The sequence below is a fragment of the Centrocercus urophasianus genome, unplaced genomic scaffold (genome assembly GCF_019232065.1).
Source record: "Centrocercus urophasianus isolate 14NV4802_14NV808 unplaced genomic scaffold, USGS_Curo_1.0 seq_9, whole genome shotgun sequence".
NCBI classification, from domain to species: Eukaryota; Metazoa; Chordata; class Aves; order Galliformes; family Phasianidae; genus Centrocercus; species Centrocercus urophasianus.
This window is the reverse complement of record NW_024885532.1, coordinates 27,951,622-27,978,442: the sequence shown is the minus strand read 5'-3', so window position 1 is coordinate 27,978,442 and position 26,821 is coordinate 27,951,622. Positions and strand designations below refer to the sequence as shown.

General features: G+C 40.3%; 1 protein-coding gene across 2 annotated transcripts in view; it reads left to right on the top strand.

Moving 5' to 3' along the window:
• The first annotated feature begins 14,601 nt into the window (after positions 1-14,601).
• Positions 14,602-26,821, top strand: part of NBEA (neurobeachin) — a 463,000-nt gene continuing 450,780 nt past the window's right edge. For both annotated transcript variants that reach the window (XM_042839098.1, XM_042839097.1), the window contains exon 1: positions 14,602-14,868. In XM_042839098.1, the coding sequence (XP_042695032.1) occupies positions 14,602-14,868 (267 nt within the window). The remainder of the gene's footprint in view (positions 14,869-26,821) is intronic.

Below are 26,821 nucleotides of genomic sequence, written 5' to 3'. Positions count from 1 at the left end.
TTCAAGCATACAGCCCTTTGAGATGTAGTGTATACAGGGCACAGTGAGACTGACAGTTCCAATCAAATGTAATGTTCGAACATTGCAACTTAGATATTACTTGCTGCATCTGTAAAACCTGTAAAGGAAAATAATTTTATACTATATCACGTTATTATATGCAGAAATACATTAAAGTTATTTAAATGTAAGAAAAACAAAGAGAACTTTAAAAAGTTGTTTTTCTACCTTGAATAAGTCATATTAATGTATTCTTCAGTCACCCTATACATACTCAAGAAAAATCATTAAAAAGCTGTAGAGAGCATGATTCTACAGTCCAGAAATCCCAAAGTTTTTCCAGTGTAATTGTAACTATTCCCTTGTGCTTATATATTACGACAGCCTAATTGCTTGATCATCTACTAAATTTCAAATGATACATTAGAATATCTTGCAATAACTTTTACAGCCCTTATGAGACACATTTTGGAAGGCATAGTTTTCCTGGAGATTTACTTTCATTGGGTATCTTGGTAAACAAATGCTATAAACGGACTTTCAAATGCAAAAAAAAGTTGTACATTTGTAATGAGTTTGCTGAAAAATACATTTTTTTGTCACGAAAATGATATGTAACTATGAAACTTAGGACAGTCTTGGCACATTTGCAAGAGTGTGTAAATGGCTTCAGTGAAACTTACCCACCTTATCAACCTCCCACTGCCTTGTTTCATCTATCTATTCTTAGGAATGCCAAATCTTATGAAAAACCTTGAGTAGGGATGTATATTGAAGAATTTTTCAGAATTTCTTCCTCTAATGTTCCTGCTTCAAGGAAAAATGAAAATCACTCCAAACTTGTGGGTTTTTTTTTCCTTCACTTACGTGTAGGAATAATTTACACAGACATGCAAAAAAAAAGGGCTTAGTATTCAGGAGGTGAGCGCATCGTGGCCAGCAGCCAAGAAACAATATTAGAAGTAGCCTGGCAGGCAGATAATTTAGTGTGTGGGGGAGGGAAACGTGATTGTGCTGAGCTTCTTATTTAACTAACATCTAGGGAGTGCCACTGATCAGGAAAGATGCAAACTGTATGAGAACAGCAACTCTGCAATCAATGAAGGAGTTCACATGGGAGGGAAAAATGAGGAATCTTGGAAAATCTTTCTGAGGCTGCACAGGACTGTAGGAGTTACTGCAATGATGGTGGTATATCACAAGGCAGCAGATTCCCAAAAGAAATTGTGTGACTTCTTAGCACACCAGAAGTCTTGACACAGATGGAACACCTGAGAAAGGATGTGAGTACTGAAGTCTCAGGCTGCACAAAGTACCTACTTCTTCGCTCCAAAACTTAGTTGGCAGTGATGATGTCCTCATACGTACAGGATGTGCTCTGCTCAAACCAATGAACTACCATGTGAAGCGGCTGAGTGAGGAGGTGAATGGGAAATCTACAAGTTTTCAGTGGAGACCTAGAAATCACAGAATCATAGAATATCCCAAGTTGGAAGGGACCATAAGGATCAGTGAGTCCAAATCCTGGCTCCACACAGCACCACCAAAAATCAGATCATATGACTGAGAGCGTTGTCCAAACGCTCTTTGAACTCTGGCAGCTTGGGGCCAGGACTCTGGAGAGCCTGTTCCAGTGCCTGACCACCCATGGGTGAAGAACCTTCTAACACTTCCCTGCCCCTCCTCTGACGCAGCTTCATGCCATTCCTTCAGCTCCTGTTGCTGTATCCAGAGAGCAGAACTCAGTACTGCCTCTCTGCTCCCTGTGAGGAGCCATAGGCTGCCACGAGGCCTCTGCTCAGCCTCTTGTGCTCTGGGCTGAACACATCCAAGGTCCTCAGCTGCTCCTCATACGTTTTCCCCTCTAGACCCTTCACCATCTTTGTAGCTCTCTTCTTTATGCTCTCTAATATTTTTACGTTTTTTATTCTGTGGTGTCCAAAATTGCACACAGTATTCAAGGTGAGGCTGCATCAGTGCACTGTAGAGCAGGACAGGTCTTTTCCTCACCCCATGGCAGCACTGAGCCAGATGTACCCCAGGGTACTGTTGCAGTTCCTGTCTGCCAAGGCACCCTGCTGTCTCATGTTCAACATGCTATTGACCAAGACCAGTAGATCTTTTTCAGCAAAGCTGTTCTCCAGAGTCTCAAAGAATCATAGAAACATTAAGGTTGGAAAAGACATGTAAAGTCATCCAGCAAAAAAAAAATAAATCTGCCACCAATATTGCTCTATAAACCATGTCCCTAAATACTAAATTTACCCTTTCCTTAAACAGGGATGGCGACTCCACTCCTTTCCTGCACAAACTGTTCTCACTACTCTTATCTGAGAAGAAATTTTTCCTAATATCCAATCTGAATCTCCCTGGGCACTAAGCAATGGGAGTGATCCCACCATGTTTCAGTAATGGCAAATAAATCATAATTTGCTAGCAATGCAGTGGCTCCCAGCTCCTCCTGTTTGTTGCCAATTCTGCGTGAATTGAAGTAGATACACTCCAGCTGAGCCACTGGCCTCACTCTCAACCCTGGTATTGTTCCCCTAGGTTCATCACCAGCAAGCCTCGTTTCATCCTCTTTCACCTTCATACCTAGTTTAACACCCTAATTCCCCTGTCTATGTGTATAGCCAAGGTTGCTTCTTCCCAAGTGCAGAAGCCGACACTTGTTGAAGTTCATAAACGTAATGACTAGCCAGCTCTGAAATTTGTCTAGACCTTTCTGCCAGACCTCTCTACCCTGGGCACAGTCAAAAGCTCCTCCCAAATTAGTATCATCAGCAAAATTGCTCAAAACACTTTCTAGTCCTGCATCCAATTCATTCATGAAAATTGTAAAGTGAACTGGTCCTAAAATGGAGCCTTGGGGAACCTCACTTGTGACTTGCTACCAATCTGATGTAACTCCATGTACAACAACCCTTTGGGCTCAACACATCAGCCAATGCATTATATAGCCAGAAACCACATTTGAGAGAGCAGTGACTTGAAACACTTGAGACTTCCACCAACAAAAGAAAGATCTTTCTATTATGTCACTTGTGCAAATGAAGGACCTTTGAAACAGGTGAAGAACAATGTCTATGATCTATGCATCGTAAAGCTGACATTAAGAGACACTAAGAGGCTTCAATGCTCAGAGACTGCATTCTGCATATGGCAGAGATAGTAAGCTGCTGATCAGACTTGCTGTATTTAGGAGGTTTGTTTTCAGGAGCTTGAATCTAAGATGTTGCAGAGAGATTGTCAAATCTGCAATCTGAGGTCTTGCTGAGCTCTCAGAGTATCATCTCTGTCAGCCTTGTGAGCATTAGCACTGTCAAGAGAGACTAGAGAGCTCTGGGAACTCTATGGAAGAGCACAGGAACTCAGATTGACTATAGCAGGAGTGGAAATATGGACTGCTTCAATATTTGGCTGCACAGCTGGCTTTGTTAGGAGGGTTTTGGCTTTTATGACCACAGCACTATGACGAAGTAAGCCACCTACAGCAAGGTGGCATCTATGAGAAAAAACAGGGCATATTTTTCAAGCTTATCTCATGAGGAGGACTCCAATCTATCAGGGGATAAAGCCCAAAGTCTGAAGAAAAGGTGGAGAAAACCAGGAAAGAGCACCTGAAGTACAGTACAATGGGGCATGCTCACTCTTTCCCTGAGAACATAGCCCAGATACAGATCCAGTGTGATGGGAAACTTCCCAAATCCTCAGCACAAAGAAGCCTTATGACAGCAGATTCAAGTTCTCATGCTGAGCTACGTACTGGAAGAGTAATATGATGGGTGAAAGCAATTCACCCACTAGGGCTAGTGACAAAGATATGGGGAAGACTGAAGTGCTCAATGATGTCTTTGCCTCAGTCTTTAACTGGTCAGGTCTACTCCCATATCTTGGTCCCTCCCAGGCCCCTGTATTACTTACAGAGTCTGAGGGAGCTAAGTGTTAGCTGTCACAAAGGGAGAGTGGGCTGCTATCAACAGGCAAGCTGGACATTTACACTCATTCAGTTCTGCAGAGACAGTTGGCCAGCATAATTGCCAGGACTGCTTGCTACCATCCTTGAAATGTTATGGTGAACCGGCAAAATTTCTGATGACTGAACTAATGTCACCATCATCTGGAGGAAGGCTAAGAAAGAACACTGTAGGAACTATATGCCAGTTAGCCAGCTGCAGAGGAAAATTATGGAGCATGGATATAATTTTCTAGCATGTGAAGGAGAACATGATTTGGAACAGTCAGTGTGGATTTATCAGAACAAGACATAATTGACAAACCCACTTGCCTTCTTTAATGACTTGGCTGATGCTGCCAGATAATGGGAGAATAGTGGATGATGTTTACTTCAGATTTAGATAAGTTTTTGATATGTCCCATAGTATCTTTGTAGATAGGAGACAGAGTTACTGTGAAGTGCACACAGAACTGAGTGGATGGCCAGGCTTACAGGGCAGTGATCAGCAGCTCAAAGTCCAACTGCTAGCTGGACATTGGTAGTAATCATCAAGGGTGTCTGCCTGGGTTTTAGTCAAGCATTTGATACTGTTTTCCACAGTATTCTTGCAGGAAAACTGGCTGCTCCTGTCTTGGACAGCTGTACAATTCACTGAGGGAAGAACTGGTGGGATGGCTGGGCCCACAGAATCACAGTGAATGAAGTTAACCCAGGCGGTGGCTGGTCACCAGGGCTGCAGGGCTCAGTACTGGAACCTCAAAAGGAAGAGAAACAGGCTGACAGGAGCTGCCAGAGAGCAGCAGAGGCCGTTGCCCTTTGAGGGAAAATGAACTGAGAGACAAGAGAAGTGAAGCTGCAAGGCAGGCAGGTGCAAACCTCACTAACAATGCAGAACATAGAGTCATTATGTCTGCGACCAGATGCAGCAAGCAGATCAAACCTCAGTCCAGTGATCACCCAAAATTCAGCAGTAACAAGTCCAGTGCCATGACAGGAAACCAAATCAGAGGGTCTGAGCCAGATTGAGGATCATGAAGGCACAGGACCGGGTGCAGACATAGGTGCTACGCGACTGGGATGTAGAACAGGCTGGTGCCAGCTACACACCCTCCTTTTCAAAGCAGTTCTCAGGGGAATGAGAGGCATGCCCTTACTTGTTCTGATTCACAACTGCTCCTAGAATGAATGAGCTGACCTTGGACTGAGACAGCCAACCTCCCTAACTCAGACAGTACAATCACAAGAAGGGGGTTACTCCTCAGGAGCCTGGCAGCACCTCGTGAAATTAAACAAAAGCAAATGCAGAATCCTGCATCTAGGTTAGAGTATTGCTGTGGCGTGGGTGACTATTTACAAAGCAGATCTGTAAGAAAAAAAACAGTTACTTAAGTGGCAAGAAGATAAGCATGAATAAGTGTTGCTCCTTTGCAACAATGCAAGTTTAAATAACAATTAAGTTTCGTTAGTGAAATTATAACAACTGGCTCAGTTGAAATAAGCTGTTAGCATAAACAGGCTGCCCCTTGTGAGGAAATATTTTGAGAATTATGTCAGAACTGGGGCTCCAGTGTGAAAAAAGACATAGGCAATGAATCTAGAAGAGGCCGTGAAGAACGTCAGAGAACCAGTCGATTCATTGAGAATCTATGAATGAATGAACTTAAAGAAGCTAAGTTCAGTATTGGATATAACTTTGAAGCTGAGTCTACTTAGAGGTCTGCAGTGCTGCAGATTGAAGAGCTGGAGAGGGAAGAATCAGATTAGGTCACCTTCCAACTGTCCTCCCAGCCAAAATATTCTGTTATGCACCTCAGTGTTGACTCAGCTTTTAGGAGTGCCTTAGAATACATTGGAAAGCAAGATTTGGAAATATGGTCTGTATAGTACTAATCATAGTACTACAACTAATGTTTATAATGAAGAATAGGTATCAGTGGCTCACTGTTCATATAGAAAACTGCCATGTGTGCTTCCACAGGGGTGACGAAGGTTTGATACTGTGCAATAAAGTCATTAATGATCTGGATGATGGAATAGAGTGTGTGCTTATTAAATCTGCAAACAACAGTGCGCTGGAAGCGACTATATACCTTAGAGGACAAGATTAGAATTCAGAATGGTCCTCACAAACTGTAAGAATGGTCCAAGGAAAACAGGATTTTACTGAACAGGCAGAAGTGTTAGGCATTACTTTTAGAAGGCATACTAAATTGCACAAATGCAGGATGTGGCTCATCCAGCTTATTTGTACTTCTGCAGAACAGGATCCAGGGGCAAGAGAGGGTCACAATCTGAATAAGAGTCAACAATGTCATGTAGAAGCAATAAAAGCAAATAACCCTGGCATTTTTTCCTTAAAAAGTGTAGTCTTCAAGACATGAAGTAATCTTTTCACTCTACATGGCACAGTACATTTGCAACTCCAGTAGTAAATCCAGTTTTAAAAACTACTTCAGGAAAGATGTAAAACAATTAATTCAAGATTATGACCTTATACGTAAACCCTATTGGAATTCTGATGAAAGAGTAATTTTGACTTACTTTCCTTGGGCAACATCCAGGAGTACATCCTCTTCTCTACTGTGCACCACAACCCTTCTACTATAGACATAGATCGAAATGATTAAGCCAAAATCAATAAAATATCATAAAGGGTAATCCTAAAGCAAGGAAAAATAAATAATACTTGGAACCTGAGGAATAAATGTACCACGGTTCTTTCACAGATTGATTTTATTTATTTATTTATTTATCGCCAGTAATGTCAGAAGAGAAAAGAACTATTATGAGTAACAAATTCTTTTCATTTTAGTGCATGAAAACAAACTAAATAAATCCTCATGTACAAATCCTTCACTTCCTTTCATTCATGAAACTGCTCTGAAGTTACTTGCTCGGCATGACTGCAATATGGAATATGTTTACTAGGTGGGTGTTTTTTTAACTGTCTATAATGTACTTGAGAGAGTAGTTTAATATTTATTTCATGAAGATAATACCAAATAACACTTAGATGTAGTGTAGCTTCCTGATGATTTCAATGATAGTTTGATATACTGCCAAGCGTTCACAGATGAAAAAATTAGACCTTCAAACATATATGCATTTTTGCCATAAAATAGCCTATCAATTTTAAATCTTTGACATTATCTGTTTCACCTTTTTGCCCACAGTTACTGGCTGCAGAGAAGGACCTGGGTGTTCTAGCGGACAACAGGATGGCCGTGAGCCAGCAGTGTGCCCTTGTGGCTGAGAAGGCCAGTAGTATCCTGGAGTGCATTAAAAAGTACGGACAGCAGGTGTGGGGAAAGTGATCCTCTCCCTCTACTCTGCCCTGATGAGGCCACATCTGGAGTACTGTGTCCAGTTCTGAGCTCCTCAGTTAAATGAAGACTGGAGAGAGGAGAGAGACCAGTGCAGGGCCACAAAGACAGTTAGTGGCCTGAAGCATCTTCCGCACAAGGAAAAGCTGAGAGACCTGAGGCTGTTCAGACTGGAGAAGACTGAGAGGAGAACTTATCAACAGTTTTAAACATCTAACGAGCAAGTGTCAAGAGGATGGGGCCAGGCTCTTTTCAGTGCTGCCAGATGGCAGACAAGGGGCAACAAGCACAAGGTAGAATACAGGAAATTCCACAAAAACATGAGGAAGAATGTCTTAACTTTGAGAATGAAAGAACACTCGAACAAGGGACCGAGAGTGGTGGTAAAGTGTTCTTTTCTGGAGATATTCTGAGTCTTCCTGGCTGCTTTTCTGTGTAACCTACTCAGAGGAATCTGTTTTAGCAGAGAGTTGGACTAGATGATCTTTGGAGATCCCTTCCAACACCTGTGATTCTGTGACTGTGATTAGTTTGCCATATTGATGCATGAAATGTTTCCACCAAAAGATAATTTCCATCCTAAGCCATTGTCTGGAATCATAGGATCATTTAGTCACAGAACATCCTGTGGTGGAAGGGATCCACAAGAATCATCAAGTCCAACTGTTTGGAAACACATTAAAACAAAAATGTCTGCAGCAGCAGCATCTTAGCTGACATGCATGAAACTTAAAATGCAAGGGCTGCTCTGAAAGTAATGCCTTCTATTATATGATGTTGGCCCATGATGTCAGAGGCGGATGTTGGTGGTATGGCAGTAGAGGTTGAACCTTCCCATCGATATTCTGTTACATTCTGTTGACATGTGAGAGATGGCAGCAGCGAGGCAGTCTGACAAAAGGATTTCTGACATGGAAGTGCATACGAAGCAAAGGTGAGTCACTGAATTCCTCCATGCGGAAAAAAAATAGAATGCATTGACATTCACTGATCCTTGCTGAATGTTTATGAAGACCAAACAGTGGACGTGAGCACAGTGAGGCTGTGGGTGGTGCATTTCAGCAACAATTCCATCATATCAGCTGCAAAACATTGGGTCACTTCCGCTGGTGCAGATTTTTAGAAGAGCAGTATTCAGGCTCTTTTTCACTGCTGGTGAAAATGCATACCTAAGGGTGATGACTATACTAAAACGCAGTGATTTGTAGCTGAGAATATACTTTATTAAGTAATAGAATCATAATGTTATTGTGTTCTTCATATCTGTTGTAGTTTCCATGGAAGTAAATATGTGGCATTACTTTTGGGGTAATCTGGGTAATGTTAGTTTGTTGTAACATTTTAGGATACCTGAATTCCTTTTTTTTTTTTTATGAACTATATGACTCTAGCTTATTCTTTCTGTTGGAAATTTCTAAGAAAAAATATTACATGCTAAATTCAGCACAAGGAAATCTAGCTGTAAAAAGTGTCTTGGACTAACAGTGGCAGTATGAGCCATTTTCCTTGTGAGCTGTTTACACTTTGATGGAATTTTTAAAAGATGAGCATCAGAGGATAATTTTTCAAGTTAGTTGGCATCATGGCACTTGGGAGGCAAAGAGAGTGCCTGGGAGAAGGAGATGGGGAGAGGAGAGACTAGCATGACTTTTCTTAAGGTCCTTTCTGTTGTATAGAAAATAGATCTTTATGGATTCTCATGTTACCAAATAGCAACTGCGCGAGAGGTAATGTTAGTCTGAAGCATCTACAAAAAAAAAATAGGAGATGAAGTATCAACAGCAACAAAATGAAAAATAAATAATGAAAAGGATCAACAAAGAGGTGACCTCAGTATTAAAAATGACTATTAATTTCAGTGTTGAAAAGGTTCTCATGGTTAAGAATGTAAAAATAAATAAAAGGTGAGCATAAAGTGGTAGAATTATTTAAGTAGCTCAGATTTATGGTTTTGAAGTAAGATTTGTGGATGAATCACATAATTAACCCTTTCAAAGAAGACAAGAACTATGTATTACCATAAAAAATTGTGCTGTTCAGTTTCTATAATGCTATGAATCCTGTTATTTACATCTATGCATCTTTTATTAGGATTATACCATAATGAAATCAATTAAGCAAAAAATGACAAAATTGATAAATGTTTTCATTTTAAAGAGTTATATTTGAGTAATTCTGATTACTTCAATGACTGTTACCTCTCGTTACACAAAAGCTTATGCTGAATGAAATCTTACCAGTAATATTTACAATCATGAGGACAATCGTGGCATTTCTTTCATTTTATTGGTCAGAGCATAAAAAGCGGAGAAACTATTAATTTTAAATCATACAAATTTCATGAAGATATATATTTTTTTTTCACCAACTTCAACTGATTTTTTTGATAACTTGCAGCAATAAAAATCAAAGCAACTTAGTGAAATGGTAACTGGCTTTTTGTGCTTCATAGTGATTGAAATGCTTATAATCTGTTTCGGAAGGCCTGTTACAAAGTTTCTAAAATAGAACCAGTATAACAAAACTTGCCTCTGGAAATAGATACAAGATTTTTTTTTTTTTTTTTTTTTTTTCAGGACTGCAGAAAACGTCTTGTTGAAAAAAATAAATAGGAATAATTAACAATAAGACAAGCAAGAAAAGCCTAACTTCAATTTTTTTACTTCTGCCTTAATGTGCCCTGTCATGTGGAAGTTTAACAACAGCAAAGGGAAATATTTGGTGCAATACATACAGAGAGAACTGTAAGTTCAGATGCTAAGATGGTCTTTCAATTTTTGTTTCCTAGTTTTTACTTTAAAAGTTGTAAGAAATCCTGGTTTTTGAGAGCAAGGGGCTAATAGCACTTCCTGAGCCTGGCACAGGAACAAATCACATTATCCGTCCTCAGGAGAACAGTCTAATTAAGCACAACAGGAGTCCTCATGTGGACATGGTAAAGCAAGCAGTATTTTGATGCCAGTGCAGCAGATAAATGAAAATTCTTTAACTTCTCCAAATCTGGCTTGGTCCTGATCTACATTGCCCAAATGTCTACATTTTGTTGATGTTCAAGATTTAGTGTTAATCAAATATATTACGGCACAAAACAGGTAGTTATGTTGTTTGTATCCAAGAGTCTGCCTTCAAAAGCTCATTTCTCCAAGCTTTTTCCATTGAATGGCTACATAAGCTTTTTATCCCCCCAATTAAAGGAGCATCTATTGCTACAAATTATTAAAAATTCAAATGAAAATGGATGTAAAGCTTTAAGCACTCAGTTGTTAGCTTTATTTTCTCATATGTTTGTTTGTTGCAAACATAGGAAACAGATACGTGTGTTTTTGTTTCCTGAAATTATACTTTAGTCTACTCTAGCATTCAGGGAGTATATGCAAAGAAAATTTAAAGAATATCATGAAATAACCCTTCTATCATCTATTACAGGTGGTGCAACAGTACTGCTGGGACCAAAGGCATTGTCTTCTCTCATTTCAAGTGTTGTGAAAGGTACAGAAAGGGATGAGATCATATGTTTACATCAGTTTTGCCTTTGTGAGCAATCCTTCCACACATGCTGCCTCCTGCCACACCTCTCTGGACCTGTTTTCAATGCCTGATCTTGCAAGCTGAAATGAAAATGTTATAATTATGCAAATATTGGGATCTGCTAATGCAGGACACCCCGCTGGGCTCGGAACCTACCAGCCACCTCAGAAGTGGAACTGTCACTGACAAACAGACATTGTCTTCGTGGGGAATATGTCAATATCAAAGAAAAGAGACAAATGCCATATTTAAAGGAAATAATAATTTTCTGTAGCCTTTCTAGTGTATGTACTCTTATCTTAATTTTTCAGTCAATGAGGTGCTAGAATTAGAAGGAAATGGCTGTGAGACCTGGTGCTATTAAGCCTGGAGAAGACACTGAAAATAAACAACAAAGCTACTACAGGGCTAAGATTACTGTTACAGATTTGTTGTTCTTTCAGATTGCCAGTGCTACAATAATGTTCACAAGAGCTGATGAATAGCTCACCTCAATGAAAGTTTGCTTATCATAAACAAACACTGTTGATTAGAGAAGACAGCTACCTCTAAATGGTGTATTAGCTTAGAAAAATAAAGACAACATGATTTTGAAAAAAAAAAAAATTATAAAAGCAAATAGAAGTTTAAGAACTAAAAGAATTCCCTCCTACTAAACATAATGCTGGAAATTCAGCTTCCTTTAGCACACGTTCCTTTCTGGTACTACACATGGCATATTATGTGATTTTAGCAGAGGAAACAAGTCAGTCAGTTCTATTTTAGTCCAAGTACTGAAGTGGAAATTATATAATGAAGGATTTTGTGAATACAACTTCTAAACAAACTCATGATTGCAACTCTATCAGAAATTCACTGTGGAGGAATGCAATGATAGTTGTATATAGAAAAGTTGTAATAGTGAATTACCCTAGCATTAAGGAACATGTGTAAATCATGGAATCTTCCAGGAATAGCATGAGGTATAGAATGGATAAAATAGATATCAAGCCATATTTTGTTATCCCAATTTCCTAGAGAAAGGAAGCTATTTTCGGTTGTGCTATTGGCCCATCTATTCTATCACAAAGACAAGAAAAAGGACCCTGAACAAAATTTAAGCAAATTCAACAGAGTAACAAATTTATTCACAATTTGTACAAGTTGATAAGTAGACAGCGATCCACATTTATATACCTATCAGTAGAAAAGCAGTTATAACTTCATTGCATACCCGTTTTGCATAACCAGCAGCTTGATCAGTTATATCAAGAAAATTTGTCAGTGTATCAGCCAACAAGAAGCTTGCAACTGAACATGCTATTTGTGGAAATATACTCTGCAAAACAGACCTAGATATGGGAAAAACAAATGGGAGAACTGTTGGGTTTTGTCCAAAGCAAAATTTACTGTATGTCACAGAGTTCTAGGTTTAAGTTCTATTATTATTATTTTTTTAAATAGAAGACATGCACTCATTGTGGCCTTGCAATACTTGAAGGGAGCATATAAACAGGAAGGGGTACAACTGTTTACAAAGGTGGATTGTAATAGGACAAGGGGGAATGGTTTTAAATTGAGACAGGGGAGGTTTAGGTTAGATATCAGGAGGAAGTTTTTCACACAGAAGGTGATGAAGCACTGGAACAGGTTGCCCAAGGAGGTTGTGGATGCCCCATCCCTGGCGGCATTCAAGGCCAGGCTGGATGTGGCTCTGGGCAGCCTGGTCTGGTCAACCAGACCCTGCACATAGCAGAGGGGTTGAAACTCGATGATCACTGTGGTCCTTTTCAACCCAGGCCATTCTATGATTCTATATGACTCTATTCTGAAATTTTCCAAAATATTTGCATGCATACTTACATAACCTAAGTTTACACTTCTGCTGTTCAAACTAAGATGACTGGCTCAGTATTCAGGCAATTAGTTCCATATGTATTCAACTTCACTAGTTCTGTTATGGGGCTGGTGGAAAGGAAACCTTTGGCTCCTCCAGGAGTATATGAGAAATTAGAGCATACCTTCACAAAGGTTGGTTGCTAGGGGATGGCAGCCAATTGCAAAAGAATTTCAAGAAAAACTTGGTGCTTTATCTCCCACAACAAATCTTCTGGGTTTTCTTTCCATCTTTCTGCAGCTTTCTGAAATCATATTGTTTCCAAAACTCCCAGGTAACCACTATTTTAGTCATGTCTGTGCACCTGGTCTATGTGCACCGTCAAACACCTACAGAGCTTGCAAAAATATGTATGTAACATACTGCATTTTACAAGCACGTAGAGCTAATGCCTCCAATGGCACAGAGGTGAGGTCTTCTTTGCCCAGAGATGTTGTAGATGCTCCATTCCTGGAGGTGTCGAAGGCCAGGTTGGATGGGGCACTGGGCAGCCTGAGCTGGTGGCTGGCAACCCTGCTTGCAGCAGGGGAGTTGGATCTTTAAGGTTCCAGCCTAAGCTATTCTGCAATTCTATGATTCAGTGATTCTCCTGGTAGAGCTTACAGCAGCTGTTGTAATCCTTGAGGGTGCACCAATCAAGTCCTGCTGATTCACTGTGTTTGTACAGTTTGTTGTCTACAGGAGGACTGACACTCCTGCCAAATTCCCCAACTTTGGTTAGAGACTGAATGAAAGGTATTCTGTGACCTGGGATCAAGATTTGTTGTGAAATTTAACTTTGTGATTACAGTTGCTACAAAGCCAAAACAGAATGTGTTTGTGAATAGGGATGGATCATCTCCAGCACATTTAGAGGAAATATATACAGTTTTATTCAAGCCACTATTTGAATAATTTAAGCCTTTTCAAAAGATATCAAAAGTGCTTCTCTTTCTCTGATGTAATACCACAAAGGATTGAAAAAATGCTCGTTGGCATCACTGAAACTAAGGGACTCGATAAAACCGCTACTGATTGGAGGTCTCCATGTGTAACAGCACAACTGAGAACCAGAAGTAAGAAAAATGAGTAAGAACAAAAAGAAATAACACGAGAAACAACAAAAGCTTTGCACTCATACGCTCTTACCACACAGCAGCTTGGAATTACTGAGAGAAAGGCACGGCAGCCACTACTGAGGCTGGAAAACACTCGAGCTGCCCAGCAAGGCACCTCCCCAGCAGGCCGCCTGCCCCAGAATCCCGGGACGGCCGACCACCGCCACAGCCCTGCGATCATCCCTCCCGCCAGGGGGCGCCCCGGAGCGGCGGGGTCGGGTCCGAGTCTTGGGTCGGGGGCGGCCCCGCGTGATGGCGGGTGAGCGGGCGTCTCCCTGCCGCTTCGGGCGGCGTTGCGTAATCCCTTCAGGGCGGAGGGCGTCGGCACACATCTGCCGGCCCGCTCCTCGGCGCGGCTCCGCGCACCTGCTCACCTGTCCCCGGCCGGCTGGGGGGGCCCTGCCCGGCCACTCCCCTCAGCGGGCTCGGCGCAGGCGCTCTAGCCGCTACCGCAGGCAGGGGGCGGCAACATGGCGGAGTGAGCGGCGGCGGTTCGGCTCCACAACAACAGCGGCGGCAGCGATCGCTCCCGCCTCCGCCGGCTCTACGCGCCGCTCGCCTCTGCCGGGCCGCGCTCGGCGGCTCCCGCTGTTCCCGGCCCGCGGCGGAGAGGACGCTCCGGCCGGCGGGCTGCGGCTATAACGGGGCATCGGCGCCCATAATAATCCCTCATTATAGCGGAGCGGGGGAGCGGCTCCTGGGACGGTGCCCGCGCCTCGGGCCGGCTCCCTGCGGCCCCGCCGGCTGCGGCTGCGGCGGATGCTCGGCTCGGCCCGGCCGGGCGGGGAGGCGGCAGGTGCCGGTAACGGCGGGGGGTAGATGGCGAGCGAGAAGTCGGCGGCGGGGCCGGAGCCGCAGCCCGCGGGACTCATCTCCGTCGGGGCCGGCGGCGGAGGCGGCGGAGGCGGCGTCGTGGCGATGGGGGAGCCGAGGGCGTCGGGCGCTGGCTCCGTGGTGCTCCCCGCGGGGATGATTAACCCGTCGGTGCCGATCCGCAACATCCGGATGAAATTCGCCGTCCTCATCGGACTCATCCAGGTCGGCGAGGTCAGCAACCGGGACATCGTGGAGACGGTGCTGAACCTGGTAAGCGGCCGCCTCCCCGCCCCGCTGCCGGCTCCGGACGCCGGCCGTCCCGCCGCCTGCCCCGCGCAGCCCGAGACGCCTTCGCGAGCTCCGCGCTCGCGGCCCCCGTGCGCGCGCGGCCCTTCTCCAGCCCCGGGCAGGGCGCCCTCCCTGCCCGGCTCCTCTCTCGCCTTTCCTTCCTCTGTATGGGCAGAGACCCCCGGCGCTGCCCAACTCCCGGCAGGACCCCGCGCCGCAGGCAGGGCCCCCGTCCCCTTTCCACCGCCTCCTCTCTCGCGGGAGAGCGTGCCCTTCCTAACGGATAAAAATGAGGCGATCGAGTCGTTAGCAACTTCAGGTTCTGGGTGCTGCCGTGTAACCCGGTGACTTCCTCCTTGGAAGAAAAGTGGTGTGAATGTAGCGTCTGTTTCTAATTGAAAAAGGTTAAGCGAGCAGCCCGAGCTGCTGTCTTTTCTTAGTGGCTGACACATGTGAAGGGTTTAACCCTGTGAGCTCGGAGCTAGGCGAGTGTTTTGTGCAGAGGAAGAGGAGGAGGGAGATTTTCTTATGGGTTTTGCATGCTTTTATATGTGTAATAAAGAGTTAGTTGTGTTGCGGTGTTGTATTGGGTTGCTCCTGTCTTAATAATCTGTCACGCTTTCCCAAACGCTTAATTACCTACCTGCAAATTAAGCGTTGTTGCTAAATTTGTGTAATCTCTGTGTGGTGCAAAATGTTATTGTATGTTGATAGATAGCTGGAAAGGAGAACATTGGTGAAATGTAGCTCCGTAGTCATCTGCTCACTTCATGGAGTGAAAGAGTTACTGCAGGACTGTATGACTTAATGTTTTTGCGCTACCTACACCAAAGCCTGAGGAACCTACAGAAGCCAAACGAGTGGATCTAAAAATGAATCACTTTCAATTATGTGCAATTTGGTGCTGCTCCTGAATGCAGGATTTGCTGCAGCAAAGCTTTTGAAGCAGTTCAGTCAATGAAATATCCTCTGCTTTTGCGTATAAAATAGGATAGAAAAATGACTGCTCAGAACTGAATGGCAATTAATAGGAACTGCCTTTGTTTCAAATGAGTTGAATGCTTGTAACCTATCCTCATTTTGCAGAAAGTCGTGTAAAGAATATCTTTTGTTTCCAGTACTTTAAAAGGATGTATTCCTCCGTTTGTGTGATAGCTATTTGCATTTGACCTAGCACAGATTGAATGGAAAAGCTGCAGCATGCAGAGAAAGGCATGATTTGGTCACATTGTTTTAATATTTATGGCTTAAATGAATGCGCAGGGTTAAAACTCTTGGTAGTTTTGTGAATTTGTCAAAATGGTAATCTCATATTTCTCATTTGTCTCTACAAGCAGTTTGACACTCAACTGAAATATCATTTTAAATACATATTTTTGTATGACTGTAGTACAAGTCATCATAACTTTATTGGGTTTTGCCCGTTCCTTTAAAAGTAGCACCCAACATAAGGGAAATGACATTAACTTATTAAGTACCTTTGTGTGCATCATGACGGATACTGATCTTTAATCTTTTCCCAACGACCGTTATTCTTACATTCTACTTAGACATATTTAAGCTTTCTTTGATTCTGACTATCAATACGTCAGCAGCTAGACTAACATTGGCTTACTTTTAGGAGGGTTTAGAATGCATTATGATATTTATTTGGGCGAAGTACAGTGTGAGTTACAGTGCTTGACTATAAGATCTACTTATTTAGTTGCTAATGCCAAAATCTACATTTACATTTAAAAATAAACGAGTGTTTCACAGTTCTGTCAGCATCACAAGAAGTATACAAATGTGAAACTGCTTGGGAGTCTGCTGCAGTAGCGATGCATTCTGGATCAGTCATTACTTAACAGATGGACTCTTATATACAACACTCAGTATTCCCACGGAAGAGAGAGAGAGGTTACGTTATCTACTAATCTTTTTCTTCTCAGTGCAGCAAATGTCTCAAATTTATGCTTGTATATTTGAAAATTTACTCACATGTAAAACAAACATTGTAGACATGGCTGATACAAGGTAAAGTTGATGGCCTATCCCTAAACTTCTGAATGTTACGTGACTACATATTAAGGATTTTAATAGTTTTTTTTTTTTCTTGTCCTTTACTATGCTATTTCTGAATGACTTTTGATGCAAATTTGATCACGAGTGGACAACGTTGAAAGGGGATCTCAATATCAGTTTGTGTAGTCCTCGAAATAAATGACTACACTGTTGGGCATCTGTAAGCCATTTAGTAATAGCTTTTTAGTTTTTTAATTCTATATTAGAGTATTAGAATTCTGTTATTAACAGGTAGAATCAGAAGTTAGTTTGAGATACTTCTTTGTTTTAGTTTATCTGAGATTTCTGCTGCCTTTTATGTAAAACTTGATAAAGTCTGTTCTTTCTGCACTGTTTTGTCTGAGTCTAAACTATGGTTTGGCTTGCCCCTGCCTGGGACTTTCCTGTTAAATGTTCTTCCTGAGGTTTCTCTTAGGGAATTGTTACCATCTGATCTGATGATCCCACACAGTGATCTGTTATTGCATTTTGTAGTTATTTCACGTTACATTCTGATGTTGACAGCCATAGTAATTTACTGTGTCTATGAGGTGATAACATGCTTTTAGCCAGTGTTGAAAAATCTTTTTCCATGCATAATATGTTGTTGGAGTTTCAACTTTGCCACATTTGAACAGTTGACTTTCTACCTGGACAGTGTTGTCTTCTTGTGCGTACCTACACTCTTGACAGGATTAGTTGCTATTCTTGATTCTTTCTATTTTCATAGTGACGCTTCTATTCCTCCATAACAGCTTTGTACTCTGAGTTTTTTACTGATACAGTAGAAGGCATAATGGAGGGAGGATTCAACCCGTGAACTAGTTGAAGTTAACTCCTTAAATTGCTAAAGCGTTAACTAGGAGGTCAGTCAGGAGTTAGCTTGAACTCCTTAGACCATCTACTAACATTAATTGCACGAAGGTCAGAAAATAAGTCTTCTTAGATAAGTCAATGTATGAACTGAAGACTTCTCTGCCATGATTTTCTAGTATATTGTCTTGCTGCATTGCTGGTGGGAAGCTGTTGTGCCTCGTGCGTTTCTCTGTTACCGGGAGATTTTTGATATTCTCTGTTTTATGGATTTCTGTGAATTCCCAGGTTCAGTACATTCTCTCTGAGATATGTTGATCTTTGTGTACTACAGAGTACAGAACTGAAAAATGCTTTCTTTGTGAACTGTGTAATCCTTTAATTGTTCTTGTTGCTTTCTCTTTGGGGGGTATTTTGACACCAGCTCATGCAACTATTGATGAGGAAGCCTTTCCCCTTTAGACAGCTCTATTAGTTTTCTTAGGAAACTGTCAAGGATGTTGTTATTACTATGATGGATGTGCCCATTGTTGTTCTCCACATTTCCTTGGCTTCTTGATACTCTTTTGTACTTATGGTATTTTAAAATGAAGTTTTGTGCTGTGTACTCCAGCACATGTGATGCTAGAGGTGGAGCAGAATCAGTCAGGCTGCCCACCTCTGTTCTTCTACTTCAAGTGTCTTTTTTCCACTTTTTTCCTAGTTAAGATTTTCACATGGATTTAGTTAATTGGTCTATAATGCATTTCCAATGGCTCTTCCTTTCATTATTTTTGACTTACTTCCTTAATTCTCTGCTTCTTCGGTATTATAATAGTCTTGAGAATGTTTTTCCTTTATTGTATATTTTTAAGTATCTCTTTTATGTCCAACTTTCTTCCATTATGACTATGTCAGTTGCATTGTCTTTTAGCTTTGGAAAGCTTTTTTTCTGTTGTTGCAATTTGAATTTCACAGGATTTATTTGAGTTCTGTGGTGCTGACTCTATAACAGTAGAAGACATGTAAGTTGAACAGGAAGCCAGCTGATGCTGGAAGTTGTGATTGGTGCTGACACGCTGCTCATTTTGCCTGTGCACCTTGAACAGATGATAACGTAGGTTTGAACAGTTTTCAGATTGGTGCAGATGTAACTGACCGATGTTCTCTTTATGCAATCTGGACAACTTTGTTTCTTTACATATGTTTTGTCAGGCTGCAGAGTGCTTATGAGAAAGTAGGTCAAACACCAGACATAGTTCAAAAAGTCTCTTGCTGTTCTTGTTGACTTCAGCCCACGCTTCTGCCTTCCTCTTCTCATTTTCTTGGCTGTTCCATCCTACTTCAGCATTAGTCACCTATCTGGAGAGGTAAGCCATTTTTTTAGAGCTTTATCACACTTCATGCTTGCAAGAATGGCATTTGCAGCTTCAGAACAATTTGTTTGGATCATGTGAAAGATGGCTCTGGCCCTAAAGCCCTTCTGTAGTAGTGGTCATCAGGAAAAATGTGAGATGTAAGATCCTTTAGATCCTTTTTCTTTCCTTTCATTCTTTCCTTTTTTTTTTTTTTTTTTTTTTTTTTTTTTTTTTTTCCTCTGTTTTTAAACATTGTTTGAGGGGTATCTTGAGCTAAAGGCGAGTTTTGATATCTGAGTTCTTTGAATCTACTTAAAGTCTTGGTAGTTCTTTGAATCTACTTAAAGTCTCCTGTGGTAGAGTTCTGCTATTGTGTGGAGAGAAGAATTGCTTTTGTGCTCTGAGAAAAAGTGAGCTTTAGCCTCAATCGTGTGGCCTCTGTTTGTCCTGTAGAACTAGCTTTGCAGGCTTGAGGATCTTATTCAATTTTCTTTGTAGAAGCCTTCCGATTTCCTTATTAAAGCTGTCTGGTAGTTTACAGTATTGTTTTAAGAAAGTATGGGGGAATTTTAAAGGCTTTTTTGTGTTGTTTGTTTGCTTTCCCTTAAATTGCATTTGTGTTTTTAGATTTAGGTAATACTGGAATTGAGGTGTCAATTCTTGTACGAGTTGTTATCTGCCCTGTTGGTCCTTTTGCTGCCATTGCTGTCTTCATTCTAAGCTGACTTGAAGTGGCTGTAGAAGCTATCAGATTTATAAAGGGCAATAGTCAATGCTAGAGGTTTTAATAGTATTCTGTGGGCAACTATGTAAGCATTCTGCAACTGTCATCATTATTGGGTACCTTTTTGATGTTTGGTATTTACAGGTGGGAAACTTTCCAATTTTTGTATCAATCATGAAGCTCTAGTTACATCTCAGCACTGTTGCTGTGCTTCTGGTATGATGAACTGATGTATTTTTGTAGGCAGTAACTTTTTAAAAACTGCCATAGCAAGTATATCACTGAATGTTTGTTACCACTTAATTATGGATAGCTATTTTCTTCTTAGGTCTATATTTCACTTGTCTTTACAAGATTCAGTTCATAGATTATAAGAGAAATGAACATTTAAGGCTTTTTTATTATATTTGTCACTCCGAAATAATAAAATTCTGAGACTGGTATCAATAAAATAACCTCCATTCTTTCTCCTTTTCCCCCACATGAGACCCCAGGATCATAGAATCTTAGAATATTCTGAGTTGGAAGGGACCTGCAAGGATCTTAGAATCTGACTCCAGCCATTGCTTTGTTTTATGCCTTTGCATCAGGCTGAGGGTTAGCACCTTGCTCTGTCAAAAAGCTATTTTTACAGAACTGTGACCTCATTCTCCATTTAAGCCACGTATTTTACAAGACTAGATATAGCCAAGTACACTGCTCAATACACTAATCTTTCCCGTTGGCATTCTCTCTCAACTGTCCCTACCATGCCTTACTTACCACTACTCCAAAGGGTAGAAAACTGGGTATAGCTCCTTACATTCACGAGGCTGGTGTTTTGGAAGCTGTGGTGCAGGTTTTTCTTTCATTTTAGTGCTTTTCCAGTGTCTCCACTCATGCTTATCAAATATAAGAAGTGCTGTGGGTGACTGTTCATTCTAAAAACAAAAAAACAAACAACAGCAAATAGAAAAAGCTACATAGCCATTTCTACCGATGGGTTTGTTCCTACTCCCTTAACAGCATGATATACTGATTTCAGTCAGAGTGGAAAGAAGTCTGTGATTGGGCTAGTACGAAAACAGGGATGACTATATCCTGATAAATATTGTGGCTTTTAACAGCTATGTTAACTCAATAAGCTATCTGAGCTATTTTTGTTCAATCTCTTAATCTAATCTGTTCACTACTTGTTACTTCACTTTTTTTCTCATTGTAATTTAGTCTATCTTGGTAAGTCTGCTGACTCAATTCAACTTCCCTTGCTTCATGTTTTGTTGTAGCACTTTATACAAAAGATTGTTGCAGCTGCCTGTTAGTTGACTTCTTGTATATGGCTAGTGACCTAAGGATCAATGCGGTTGACATTTTTTAGACAAATTAAATTTAGGAGTTGCTTTTACGTTTGAAGATGGGAGACCTTTTGAAACAACCGTTTTGAATGTGATGGTCTGCCTACTACCTCTGTTTCATCAAGATTTGGCTGGGATGTGCTGTGAATGACATAGCACTCAATATTTGAAATTCAGTATGATGGCAATTAAAAATACTCTCCTATGGAGAGTAACACATTAACAATAGAAATATCTGTTTCAGCTATAGAATGATGATGAATTTTAAGTATTTGAACTGCGCTGTCTTCACAAGGACAGTTCGAAGATCGTCAAAGACATTCATCTCAAAGGGAGAGACTGCATTGTTTCCAATACAGAAACATCACAACTTCTGGCTTTACTCTGCTAGAATTTCATTCTGGTAATTTATTTGGCTTAGAGTTTGTTCTGCTTTTGAAGCACGTGGATAATAACAGTTTTCAGTATGCAAGTAAGTCTCAGTAGTTTTGGTCTTACTGAAATTTGTACCAGAGATATCAATTCATTTTTATTAACACATCTCTGTAAAATGCTTGTCCTGCTTTAATTTTAAAATTGGGTTGTGTCGATGAAATTGTTCCAGCACAGAGATTCACAGAAGGCTTGCGTGAATGTGGATACTGCCTTTCTTTTTCAACAACTTAAAAATGCTTGATTTCTTTAGCTGTTCTTGTGCAATTAGATGCCTTTCTTAACTATGCAGACTAGATATTAGCTGTTTTTTTTTTAATTAGCTGAATGTGAGACAGAGCAAGATATTTACTTACCAGTGAAATTGTTACTTGTTTGACTGCATGTAATCATGTTTCTATGGTACCTGATGACTTCTGGTAGTGCTCAGAGTGTGTAGAGGATAGAAATAATCAGTCTCCCAACCAGAGCCAGCTAAACTAGCTCCAGTACCAGCAGTATGGCATTGTAATCTGTTTTACGTGATCTCACTTTTTCTGGCCTTTTCAGTATTCTGTGACAGCTACTCAATGATGTAAGGTTTTCTACCTTTTATTGAATTTTGATTGCCTACTTAGGATTGATTATTTAAGAGCCACTTTAACAATTTTTTTCTTTTTTTTTTTTGTGAGACGAGCACGTTTTGAATATTTATAAATACAACTATATACTTGGAAATACAAAGGTGCTTTTACAAACCTATTGAAACAGACTACTATGGAATTATATAAAACAAATATTGCTCATCTCTGACCAGAGTTTGCTCTTAAGTTTTGTGTAGCTAACTGCATCAAAAACTATTTCTTGAACTAATTGTGAATTAAAAATCTTCATATGTCACTTCAAGAGTTAAAAAAACCTTTCATTAAAAGGATAAAAAATTGACTTCATGATCGAGAGAGTTTTCTGGCTTGAAGCTGAGTGTGTGTTTTCTAGCTTGCTGAGTGAGAAAGTCCTTTTGAGTAGGACGTGTATATCATAATGTGAGTTCTGTCAAGTCCAATTGTGTGGTATCTCCATAATGTTAGTAAATATACCTAAAGATTGGGAAAGGCTGAGGCACTGCAAACATTAAAAGTCAACTGAACAACAACAAATCCCTTGAAAATCAAGGTTTGAATGATTATGCTTGAGGGTGTTCTGCAGGGAGAATGAGCTTTTCAGTGGTCTAAGGAATAGATTTGTTTTCTTTTAATATTGAGAGCTCCCAGAAAAATCATTATCGTCTACTAGATTTTTGCATATACTTAGTGGGATTGTTGGCCTGAGTGTGCTTCTCCATGACCAAGAAGCTTGTTAACAGACTTACCAGCAAAGAAGAGTTGGCACTCCACTTTTCCCTTCTGTTACTCCAGTGAAGTACACGGCTGGTTCTGGTGAATGGCAGACTGTGGTGTAGTGTGACTATTTGACTCCTAATGTTCAAATGCTGAGTAACTAAAACTTATCAAAACGTTTTTGTAAGACTACACTTGACTCAGCAAGGTCTTCCAAGCCAGCAGCTCAAAGGACAGAAATCACTTCATTCTTCTAATTGTTTTGCCTTAAAGAGATTTGTAGAGCCTCTGCCCCGCGTTTGGAACTCCGCAGTTCCAAAAGCCTTGTCTTTGCTGCATCTTGCAACTTAGTTGCGTGGGCACTTCCATAGACTAGCAGAATCATCTATAGAACTGTAGGGTGGTTGGGGATGAAAAGGACTTCTAGAGTTCTCTAGACAAAAATCTCTGCTTAAAGTAAGGTCAACTAGACCAAGGGAAACAGGGCCTTGTATGGCTGGGTTTTGAGTATTTCTAAAGATGAAGAATCCCAAGTCGTTTTTATTTAGGTGAAAGTGGAATTTTCTGTACCTGTTATTGCTCCTCGCTCTGGGGGCCACTGAGAAGAGTTTGGCTTCACTGCTTCTATTCCCTCCCCATCCCTCTGTCCTGTTGCACCAAAATAGTTGATAAGACCTCTTTATACTTTTTCAAGTTCATAAACAGTTGAAGTTCTCTTCAGTGTTTCCTTGTCACTCCCTTAATCATTTGCACGTTTTGGTCTTTATTCTCCCTGGGCAGATTAACAGTGCTCTTTTTCTGAAAAGGTGAGAGGTGGAGTCTGAAAAGACTTTTAATTATTAGCAACTCCTTTTCTCTTTTCACAGTATGAGCTGCAACATCTGCTTACAAATAATCCAGTCAATATTGCTGTGCCTAACCCAGCAAAGGACAATTTGCACCACATGCAGCTAGGAAAGAAAACAGACCTCTGCGAGCTGCAGCAGCGAGTGTTTACTTTTTCATCTGTTGTGCCTGCTTGATAATAGCTAGCCTTGGATGGAGCACACAAGCCTGTTTCTGTCCGTTCTGCCAGATCACGGTTATGGTTGTAGGTAGGCTTTATTTCCTGGATTTCAGAAATATAAAAAGTAGGTATATTTGATACTCTGCTGAAAATGTATGAACCCTTTTACTAATGGCTTAATATTAGTTAGGGAAATTTTGTGGCTTTTATCACATATTATAAATAATACTTTTTCAAATAAGTACCATTATTTGAAACTAGTCTAGAAAAGCTATTAGTGTAGCCTTCAAAGTTGCATGTGCTTGATATCAGTAGGAAAAAATATTCAGTACAGAGCCAAACCATTGAAGTTGTGCACTGTTTGTTAGGAAAGAATCGGTGACTGCATAGACAGTGAAATCTTTATAGACAAAACACTGGATGGCAGTTTATATGTATATAAGTATATGTAACTTAGGATTAGTATTATGCTACACAGTCACTATGAAGCTCTAATATTTTAATTGTTTATGTTTTGTAGAAAAATAACACTTTTGTTCAAAATAACTTGTACAATGATAACATGTTATGGCTGGAACAATGTTTAGGTATAGTCACTGAGAGGGACTTGGTTGTTGACACTTTAAAGATAGAGCTCACTGAATAGAAGTTGATACAGTCTTTAAAATGAACTCTTCTTCACCAAGAATGGCTTCAGTTAATAGTTACAGTTATTTTATAAAATCCCAAAACAGGACATACCCAGTTATCACAGCTGTGATGGTTTCCTGCACAACTAATTTTAAAGGTTCATATAACAGAAAAATTAATTATAGTAAAAACATCTGTTTTTTACAAAAAGAGATTAATTTCTACTTATGCATAGATTTGGATGGACTTGCTTTGCATGTCCTGGTTCAGTTGAAAATTAGTTTTCAAGTCTAATCCTTCTTTTCACTTGAAAGTAGTTTACACAGAAAGCTATCACATTTTTCTGTATCCCAGCGGCTTAGAGCAATGCAAATGCATGTAAAATGTGTTAAGAGCCTTTGGTGCGACTCTAAGCAACAGTTAAAAGAAAGCATGGGAGAGGGAGAAGCAGAAGTTCCAAGTGAATGGGGCTGAACCATGTACACTGGTATCTTTTAGACTGTCAAAGCTCATACTTCTCCAGTTGAATCTGTTCTTAAAATTATCAGCACAAAAGATGTAAGTTAATTACCTAGGTGTAGCTTAGTGATTAATAAATGGTATTGCTGAAAGGTAGCTTTACATTTAAAGTATGAGTGGAAACCTGTGAGTACAACCAATTATCTCCTCTCAGTGAAGAAACGTCTGCTGAAAAATACAGGGATCTTGAAATGACGAATTATACATTTTAAAAATTATTTTTGTGATATATGAAAGAATTACCACCATCTGTTAATACCAGAACACTCAGCTTCAAATGAGCAGTGATGGCTCTTTTAAATAAGAACTCATTCTGTTAGAACCAAACTTTGAACACATAAAGAGTTTGAGTGTAAAAAGAAAGTATCTTTGTTTGAAAAGCTTTTATAGTCAAGATTAAGTCCTTGCATTGTTCGTAATGTGATCCCAGGTTGTCATCTGGTGTTATCATGGCTGTGATAATTGTAATGGGGCTCTGTTAGTGCCCCAGTTATGGCATTCACTGACTGACTAACTTTAGGTCAACTGAGTTGTGTTTTAGCCTAAATTTACTATGCCTTCAAAAGAGAGCCATGCATACAAAATACTTTCTTCTAGATCAGATCAATCCTGAATGCATTCCATTTAAAAATATATATATATATATATATATATATATTATCCAGATGTGCAGAAAAAGCTGTAAGGAGCTTGAAGTGTTGATATTATCTAAATCCTTCCTGGAGATCAGAGGAATCTGCATAGCACCTTATTTAAATTATCACAAATGCCTCTCTCTTAATGTGCTCCTCCTGAAGTTGCAGTAGATCTTCCTCAGCAAGAAAGTTGATCAGGCAGCCTGCTGACAAATAACCATCCACAGTTATGTCCATCTAAATTACTGTCTCAGAGTGTTGTGTTTCTCTCTGTACTACTCCCCTGTAGAGGTGTAAGGATTTTCATGGGTGTGTGACATTAAAAGTTTCCCTTTTGCTTAAGCAGTGTATCTGAACTGGCTATGTATATTTTTGCTTCAGAGGTTTTCAAAAAGTCTTGCTTCTAAGTTTCCTTTCTTATGTAGTGTTTCCTAGAATAAAATTTGTTGAGGAGACTGTATATTCATAGCACAAGCAGGATGCAGTAGATGCTGCAGTTGGTGGTGCAGCTAATGTTCTAAAATTCTTTTAAGATATCCTGAAGATTTCTTGGGCAATGGGAAGCTGATAAATGTTGTTTAACAGCACATCTGAGGAAAATCATCTTGGCATTTCTATTTATTTAGAGAATCGAAATCCACCTAAATAGTCTGCCCTTTGTGTAGTAAAATGAAATCTCTAAAACACCATAATGAAGGGATACTGAGGCATTATTAAAAATTTATATAGCCAAGAGAGTTATTGATGGAAGCAGCATTTAGCAGTAATTGTTAATACATGTTGGTACTGCTGTATGGTAAGTACTTTCCAGATTCTTAATCTGTTTTCAGCTGTCATAGAAAAAAAAACTTTTTAGAGCTTTGTGGAGACAGTCTAGGATAAGGCTCAGGTTTTAGAGGTGTTGGTGTTTTGGTCTCAGATGTGCTGGTTTTCCTTATATTATGGAAGCTTTTTGAAATGCAGTTCTTAAGGAAGTACAGAAAATGTGAGTTAAATATTTTAATGTGTAGCTGTAAACAGAACTGCAGTTTAACACATTGATTGATGTATGGTACTTGTCATTTCTCTGTTTTTCAAAAACTCAGCTGTTTTGTGGCTTTCGAAGTCTGTGGGCTGTCTTGATTGGGTTGACATTTGCAGTGGTGA